The sequence below is a fragment of the Diceros bicornis genome, chromosome X (assembly GCF_020826845.1).
Source record: "Diceros bicornis minor isolate mBicDic1 chromosome X, mDicBic1.mat.cur, whole genome shotgun sequence".
Lineage (NCBI taxonomy): Eukaryota > Metazoa > Chordata > Mammalia > Perissodactyla > Rhinocerotidae > Diceros > Diceros bicornis.
In genome coordinates this window covers 137,990,562-137,998,571 of record NC_080781.1, presented here as the reverse complement: position 1 = coordinate 137,998,571, position 8,010 = coordinate 137,990,562, and the positions used below count along the sequence as shown (strand labels likewise).

At 62.9% G+C, this 8,010-nt stretch overlaps 2 protein-coding genes across 2 annotated transcripts in view; one reads left to right on the top strand and one right to left on the bottom strand.

The window, feature by feature from the left end:
- Positions 1–5,341, top strand: part of ARHGAP4 (Rho GTPase activating protein 4) — a 17,673-nt gene extending 12,332 nt beyond the window's left edge. The window contains exons 8-20 of the mRNA XM_058535148.1: positions 8–72; positions 328–355; positions 608–710; positions 1,351–1,411; positions 1,523–1,600; positions 1,685–1,819; positions 1,920–2,025; positions 2,141–2,374; positions 2,466–2,539; positions 2,636–2,819; positions 2,980–3,072; positions 3,367–3,481; positions 4,715–5,341. Coding sequence (XP_058391131.1) covers positions 8–72; positions 328–355; positions 608–710; positions 1,351–1,411; positions 1,523–1,600; positions 1,685–1,819; positions 1,920–2,025; positions 2,141–2,374; positions 2,466–2,539; positions 2,636–2,819; positions 2,980–3,072; positions 3,367–3,481; positions 4,715–4,948 — 1,510 coding nt within the window. The 3' untranslated portion in view covers positions 4,949–5,341. The remainder of the gene's footprint in view (positions 1–7; positions 73–327; positions 356–607; positions 711–1,350; positions 1,412–1,522; positions 1,601–1,684; positions 1,820–1,919; positions 2,026–2,140; positions 2,375–2,465; positions 2,540–2,635; positions 2,820–2,979; positions 3,073–3,366; positions 3,482–4,714) is intronic.
- Positions 5,342–5,996: 655 nt separating this feature from the next.
- On the bottom strand, positions 5,997–7,708 carry AVPR2 (arginine vasopressin receptor 2). The gene is made up of 3 exons (XM_058534979.1): positions 7,684–7,708; positions 6,409–7,293; positions 5,997–6,202 (listed from the first exon to the last, which is right to left on the bottom strand). Exons 1-3 carry the CDS (start codon positions 7,706–7,708, stop codon positions 5,997–5,999), a joined length of 1,116 nt encoding a protein of 371 aa, XP_058390962.1.
- Positions 7,709–8,010: the final 302 nt, after the last annotated feature.

Sequence of the window (8,010 nt, the reverse complement as noted above, 5' to 3'; positions counted from 1 at the left end):
ACCTGAGTGGACGGAGCATCCTTGCCAAGCTGCAGGCCAAGCATGAGAAACTGCAAGAGGCCATTCAGCGAGGTGGGCCCTGCTCCCAGCCCCCTCGACCCCTTCCGCCCCACCCCAAGGGCCAGGCACCTGCTCTCAGCTCCCCTTCCTGGGAACCCCACCCGGCCCATGTTCCTCTCTGCCCAAAGAGGTTGGCTGGTGTGCAAGGAATAACCCAGCAAGCGTCCTGGCCCCCATCCTGCCCTTGGCCTTCAGGCCAAGCCTTTCTCTGCGGTGCACTGGGGACCTCCTGGGTTGAAAGGCACACCAACATTGTCTCCTCCCCAGGTGACAAGGAGGAGCGAGAGGTGTCTTGGTGAGTCTTTCATAGGGGGCTGGTTTGTTCTGAGGAGCTGGGCTTCTGCAGGGGCCAAGCTGCGATGTCCCCACCTCCCCTCTCCTTGGGGCCCAGCTCTGCTGCTCATTCCTCTGTGGCCTCAATTTCCCACTTTGCCCAGTGGGTTCTAGAATAACTCTCAAGCTCCAGGGCCCTGTTTGGCTGGGCTGGGGGTGGGGCATCCTATTCTCCATGCCCACTCTCCTCAGAGCCAGCTCCTGTTTATCACAGGACTCAGTACACACAGAGAAAATTCCAGAAGAGCCGCCTCCCCCGCCCCAGCTCCCAGTATAACCAGAAACTCTTCGGGGGAGACATGGAGAAGTTTATCCAGGTACTTGCTGTGCCTCACGCTCCAGCTGAGTGCAGGCTCTCCCCCTACATTCTGGTCTCTCTCCAGCCCTGGGCCACCTCTGTGGCCTGGCTGCCTGTGACTCCAGTGTCCCTTGTCGCCAACCACTGGTCAACTGTCCCTTCCTGGGTGGGCCTTTGCCAGGCCTCCAGTGATCGAAGGGGATGTCCTTAACTAATAACAGGCATCTACAGAAAATCTCAGGCAGCAGCATTTTTCAGGGAGAGAAATGAGCTTCTGGCCAGTGTGGTATTGGGGGTCCTAGACAGTGAAATAAGGGAAAGAAGAAAGATCAGAAAAGAAGAAATACCACTAGTATTTGCAATGATGTGACTATGTACGTAAACATTCAAAACAATCGACCGACTGTTTAAGTGAACTTGCAATGTGACTTGATTTGAGGTCAGCCTACAAAATTGGATTGCATTTTCGCATGCCAGCAATAGACAGTAAATCATGTGTCAGGGCTGCCTGACACCCGGGGGGAGTCTGCCAAGCCGCGGGCTGGCCGTGTTGCCGACAGCGACAACCGTAACACCTTGTTAAGAGAAAATAAAAGCGAGCGAATGACAAGGCAGGACGTGCCATGTCCACAGTGAAGTGAACACCTTTCTGTCCCCAGAGCTCAGGCCAGCCCGTGCCCCTGGTGGTGGAGAGCTGTGTCCGCTTCATTAATCTTAACGGTAAGCAAGACCTCGGCCCTACTGCCTCTGGCCTGGCACCCAGCACCTGGCCCCTGATCCTGGGGGGGATTGGGAGGGGACTCTGCCCACCGGCTCTTCGTCCTCTCGCAGGCCTGCAGCACGAGGGCATCTTCCGGGTGTCTGGTGCCCAGCCACGGGTCTCGGAGATCCGCGACGCTTTTGAGAGAGGTGGGGACAGGCCAGGTGGGGTGGGGGTGGGGGGCTCTCTAGAGCGGGTGTGATCAGCTTTCTCGCTCCTCATGTCGCTCTCAGGGGAGGACCCGCTAGTGGAAGGCTGCACAGCCCACGACTTGGACTCAGTGGCAGGGGTGCTGAAGCTCTACTTCCGGAGCCTCGATCCCCCACTCTTCCCCCCGGACTTGTTCAGAGAGTTGCTGGCTTCTGTGGGTGAGGCCAGGGCCTGGGGCAAGCCGGGTGGGAGGGACTACTCCCCCGTGACCTTGGCTGCACTCACAGGCTTCTCTCTGGGGCGGTGGCCTGGGTGCAGAGCTGGAGGCCATGGCAGAGCGGGTGGAGCACGTGAGCCGCCTCCTGGCGCGGCTGCCTGGATCGGTGCTGGTGGTCCTCCGCTACCTCTTCACCTTCCTCAACCAGTGAGTGTTTCTTGGGGGGCGAGGGTGGCCAAGGAGTGGCCCCAGCCAGCTGACAATAGGGGTGCAGGGGACACTGGGCAGGGAGCTCCTGCTTGTGACCTGTGTGTGCCCCCAGCCTGGCCCAGTACAGTGATGAGAACATGATGGACCCCTACAACCTGGCCGTGTGCTTTGGGCCAACACTGCTGCCCGTGCCCGCGGGGCAGGACCCGGTGGCCTTGCAGGGCCGGGTGAACCAGCTGGTGCAGACGCTCATCGTGCAGCCCTCGCGGGTTTTCCCACCCCTGAGCCTGCTGCCGGGGCCCGTCTACGAAAAATGCATGGCTCCGCCTTCTGCCAGCTGCCTGGGGTACGCTCTTTGAGCTGCCTGGGGTGGGGGGGGTCCCGCGGAGGGGAGCCCCCTCATCTTCTCATCTGACTCACTCTGCCCTGAACCTTAGGGACACCCAGCTGGAGGGCCTGGCAGGGGAAAATGAGCCGGAGATGGAAGCTGGGACCCCCGCCCAGGAGGATGGTGAGGGGGGCAGAAAGGAGGGAGGGCCTTACCCTGTCCCCGCCCTACCCTGGGTGCCCACTCCACCCCTTTACTCAGACCCTCTCTTCTCCCCAGACCTGGAAGGGGTTGTAGAGGCCGTGGCCTGCTTTGCCTATACCGGCCGCACAGCCCAGGAGCTGACCTTCCAGCGTGGGGATGTGCTACGGCTGCACGAGCGGGCCTCAGGGGACTGGTGGCGGGGTGAGCACAACGGCGCCCGGGGACTCATCCCGCACAAATACATCATGCTGCCCGCAGGGTGAGTGACCAGTGCCCTGTGGCTTCCCTTTCACCTGGGTTTCTGGCCCCCCCCCCCGAGTCCCAGCTTCCACAGGCCTTTCTGACCACTTATGGCAGCACGAGCCCCCAGAACTTGTGCTGGAAAGAGCACTCTAAACAGGCTGTCTTTCTGACCCCAGGTCAGAGAAGCTCACGGCGGGCCAGGGGCTGCAGGCTGCAGGGGAGCTGGGGAGCAGTCCAGAGGGCCTCCTGGCCATGGAGTTCCTCCATCGGTGAGCAAGGGGAAAGCAGCCCTTGGGAAGACCCTGTCTGGTGGTCCCAATTGCCCGCCCTGGCCAGGCCGGAGGGGGCTGGGGTCAGGCTTTGGCAAGGTGGAGAGGGGCCCAGTGGGGAGAGTTGTCCAGGTGAAGGACACTGAAGGAGAACAGAATGGACTCGCTGGACCAGCCTTGCTGTTCCGTTTCCCTTGGCCACACCCCGGGGTTGGGAGGAGCCACTGCCAGGGTAGCACAGGGACTTCCCAGGGCCCCCTGCCCCCTGCCAGGCTCACTGTCTGTACCCTGCAGGCCAGAGCCGTGCACCCCACCCGAGGCCCCTCTGGGCGCACCTGGGGGCCCCTCTGGACACAGACGGCACTACTTGGTCCCAACCTCCCTGGAGCGACACGTGGAGGTGGATAAGGTGAGAGCTGGGACTGGCTATGTGGCAGGTGGGAGCGCCTCTTCTGGGAGCTCTCTGCCTCCCTTTATGAACCAAACGCTTCCTTCCCAAGGTTGTAGCCAGCCTGGGGTTGGGGGGGGCAGGCCTGCAAGGGTGTGAGCACAGGTGAAAGGACGGGTGGGCCCAGGAGCAGGGTAGAGGGGGACGTGGGGGCTCACGCATTTGGGTTTCATGTCTGGTTCTTGAGTGGGAAGTTGCAGGTGGTGTGAGTGAGGGGCTCCCGGACAGACTCCAAGGCTAGCATCTAGAGCCAGGCTAGGTGACAGCTGGTGACATGGCAGGCACTTGGCGGGCCAGGGAGGATGAAAGGGACAGATGGAAGTGAAGCTGGAGGGGGTGACTGACCGGGAATCCGGGTAGGGCAGTGGTTCTTGCAGGGGGAGAGAGTGGGTACTGGACGCAGCCCCTGCAAGGGGTGCAGCCTGGGGAGACCGGCTCCCTGCTCTGTCCGATGGGCCCAGTGCGCCCGCCTGCAGGCTCCCAATGAGCACCGTGGGGCTGAGACAGAAGCCCCGGGGACAGTCTGAGCTTGAGGAGAGAGAGGGAGAGAGCGCTCGGTGTCCTGTGTGTACCCCAGCGGCCAGGCCTAGGAGCCCGAGGACAGGGGTGAGCTGGGCCGCACAGACGTGGTGGCCCAAGGAGCAGGAGCCAGGCGGTGGGGGTGGGGCGGGGCAGCTGGGAGATCCCAGGGGAGGTGGGTGGCAGGTGGGGCCGGGTGTAGGTGCACTCTGACCTGGGAGTTCCCGACATGCTGATGGTCCCCACGGCCCCCAAGGCGGGGGCGGGGGAGGGGGGTGTAGAATGGCTGTGATCTCAGCCAGGGAGAGAGTGGGTGTGAGAAAAGGGGAGGCACGAGCCCCAGCCAGAGGGGCCCCCACTTCAGGGCTAGGCTGAGGATTGCTGTCCCCAGAAGAGGCTGTGACAGCCACACCAAAAGTGGCAGGAGGGAAATCGGGCAAGGGAGGAGAGTCAACAGCTGCGGGGCCCACGGAGAGGAGGGTCCTGGGGACAGGCAGTGACCAAGGATTGTTTCTGGACTGTGGAGGAGTTCCACTGGAGGCTTGGGCAGCGGATGGGGGGAGAGCCTCACTCCTGGGTCAGTTGGCAACACACTGACCTGGGGGTGTGGGGAGTGGCTGGACAGGTGGGGGGATGCTCTCACTAGATGCCCTCCCTTTCTCTCCTCTCTGCCAGGCCGTAGCACAGACCATGGACTCTGTGTTTAAGGAGCTCTTGGGCAAGACCTCTGTCCGCCAGGGCCTCGGGCCAGGGTCCACCAACTCCCCGAGCCCTGGGCCCCGCAGCCCGAAGCCTCCAACCTGCAGCCGCCTCGGAAAGAACAAAGGCTTCTCCCGTGGCTCTGGGGCCCTGGCCTCACCCTCAGCATTCCATTCCCAGGGGCTGGACTCACCCGTCAAGCCGCACTGAGGTGCTGCTGGCTCCTTTGCAGGCCCCGCCCCACCCCAGGCAGCCACCGGTGAGACCAGCCACCCTCCTCAGGCCCTTTGCTTCTCCCTGGCCCTGTCCAGCAAGCGCTGAGCACCTGCTCTTGACTCTTTGCAGAGGAGGATGCCCCTGCCTGCCCCCAGCCCTGGCTTAGGCCCCTCTGGGAGGCAACCAAGGAAGGAGGCTGGGGGCAGGCCCCTCCCCGGCTTTGCTGTAAGGGGTCATCAGTGGCTGTTGGGTGACAGGTGCCCTTGCTCAGATAAGCAGGCACACCAGTGCCTAGGCCTGTCTCTGCCTCAGCTGAGAGTCTGAGCCTGGAGGGGTTGGCAGGCAGGAATTGGCAGCCATTCATAAAGACCTGTGCATTGACTCCCCGCGAGAGGTAGTTCTCTGTCTTAGGGGGCTGGGAGGTGGGTACAGGGCTAGCCCCCTAGCGCCCCAACTGCTTGAGGCCACATGCCAGGGCGATCAGCAAAGGCAGCAGGTTGGGCTACCAGAACAGCTTCCACCAGGGGCCGCTGGGCACCGAGCTGTCCATGCCAGGGCTGTGTGGGTTGGGGACCTGCACCTTTAAAGGCTCAGTCACCTGCATCATGGGTTCCAGAGCTGTGCATGTGTCTGTGGGTGTGGGGGGGTCAGAGAATGTCTTTCCACCATTACCCTGATCCAAGAGACTCTCGGGTGGAAAATGAGCTGCAACTTTTATCGGGGAAAGAGTGAGAAGGGAGGGCAGAGGGAGACTAGAGAGGCAGAGAAAGAAAGGTCACCTGGCCCCACCCCTTTCCTTCCTCCTGGGCTCCCCGGGATCTCCGTCTCTTGGGCAAGCACTGGCTGGGGTGGAAGCCACGTGCCACCCTCAGACTCTGCAACCCCTTCCCACACCCAGCACCGAGGAGCTGACCTCTGGGGCCCCTCACAATCCTGGAGCCAATTCCCAATGGGCCCTCCTCTCCCAGCGGCTCCCAGGGACAGCCTCAGGCAGGCAGCTGAACTTCATAGAGCCTCTGGAAGGAAGGCGCCTCCTGGCTTCTCAGGAGGAAGTGTCCTTGGCCAGGAGGGAGCTGGCAGTGGCGCAGGACTCATCTTGGGGCCCCAGGCTGGGTGGGGCACGCCTCCGGGCCCAGCAGAGCAGGCTGCGCAGCTCCGAGGAGATGCTGCTGCTGAAGGAGGCGTAGATCCAGGGGTTGGTGCAGCTATTGAGGCTGGCCAGCAACATGAGCAGCACGAAAGGGGGCCCTGTGGGGGTGCAGGAGTCCGGGCTGGGGCTGAGGGTGCTTGGGCAGGGGTGCGACCCCATGTGCCTGCTAGGGACTAGCAGTCCCCATGAGCATGTGTGTGCTCATAAGCCCACAGCTGGACGCATGTGTCGGGGGGGAGTAGAGGTGCGTGTGCAGCCAAGCCCCGTGCCCCCCGCCCATGGCTCTAGCTACAGCCACACTCACCTTCCCGAGGCGCCTTCGGGTCCCACGCTGCCCACAGCTGCACAAGGAAGAAGGGCGCCCAGCACAGCACATAGACAATCACAATCACCAATGTCATCCTCACAGTCTTGGCCATGGCTGCCGACACTTGGGCTCCCTCTCTGGGACTGCCTCTCCGGTGCCCTCCACGGCGCCCCCCAGCCCTCTCTGCTGGCCCCGGCACCAGGCTGGCATGAATCTCCCGGAAGATGAGCACCTGGCAGGCAGCGATGCCCAGGGCAGGTGCCACAAACACCATTAGGGCAATAAAGGTGACGTAGGCGCGGAGGCCCCAGGGCTCGGCAAAGCGGGCCCAGCAGTCGAAGACCCCGCTGCCGTCTCCCACATCACGCTGGGCGAAGATGAAGAGCTGGGGCAGGCTGAGAAGGAGTGAGAAGGCCCAGGCCACCAGTACCGGCCGGTTCCAGCGAGCTCCGCCTCCATGGCGGTATGCCAGCATGGGGCGGCAGATGGCGCGGTGGCGGTCCAGCGTCATGGCCAGGATCATGTAGGAGGAGGCGTACATGCCCACCATCTGCAGGTACTTGACGGCCCGGCACAGGGCGTCAGGCCCCCGGAAACGGTCGGTGGCATCCCAGGCCAGCTGGGGCAGCACTTGGAACAGAGCCACGGCCAGGTCAGCCAGGCACAAGTGGCCAATGAAGACGTGCATGGGCGCCCAGCAGCCCCTCTGGCCCCGCCGAACTAGAGCTCCCAGCACCAAGCCATTGCTCAGGGCCACGGCCACAAAAACCGTGGAGAGCAGGGCCAGCTCCGCCTGGGCTAGCAGCGGATCCCGGGTGTCCAGCGGCTCCTCCTCGCTGCTGTTGCTGGGTGGGATGGGTTGAGAGAGGGGCTGGAGCACAGCTGGGCAGGGGTGGGGGAAGAGGGCCAAGTTAGGGAGTGTGCTCTGCACGGGGATCAGGCCCAAGGAGGTTCCAACTGGACAGGCAGAGCTGCTGGCCTGGGCAGCCATCAACCTGCGCCTCCTGCTTCCTTCCCACCTTCCACTTCCTTTCTCTCATTCTTCCAGCAGAGCACACATCATCCCTCCACCTCATGTGGTGGGGAGGGAAGGGCAGCCCCAGTCGCCACTGAGTATATAGAGCCATGCCCTCCCTTCCCCCAACCAGCAGCCTGGAGAGGAGGGCAAAGGAGCCTCTGAAAGAGGGGCTTCTCGTCTTCATCCAACCCTGCTCGGCCCACCTGGCACATCCGGTGGGGGGATGGGTAGGGGCCTAGTGGCTGGAACCTTACCGGAGGTGGTGGACACCACGAGCATGATGGGGCCGGGACAGGTGTCCTGAGTGCCTGGAGGAGACAGGGCCGTGAGCTCAGCTTCCCATCTGAGGGGTCAGCCCTGCTGCCCAGAGTTTCTGGATAGGGGCCGTTAGAGAGGTACAGGGTGGCCAGGTGCCTGTGTGTGTGTGTGGTGGGGTGGGGGTCCAGCCCGTGCATGTAACTGCATGTGTGCGTGCGTGCGTGTGTGTGTGTGTGCGCCAGTGATCGGGCACTGAGGGTACACCTTTAGCTTGATCAAGGTTGGTGAGGTCTGGCCCCATTGAGTCAGACATGGACCTTAGG

Bases quoted from the DNA above. Each gene is read 5' to 3' on its own strand.
- AVPR2 (XM_058534979.1), bottom strand. From the start codon at position 7,708: ATGCTCGTGGTGTCCACCACCTCCG. The intron at 7,294-7,683 runs GTAAGGTTCCAG...ACCCCTGCCCAG, and splicing joins CGTGGTGTCCACCACCTCCG to CTGTGCTCCAGCCCCTCTCT. The intron at 6,203-6,408 runs GTGAGTGTGGCT...GCACCCCCACAG, and splicing joins CCCGAAGGCGCCTCGGGAAG to GGCCCCCTTTCGTGCTGCTC.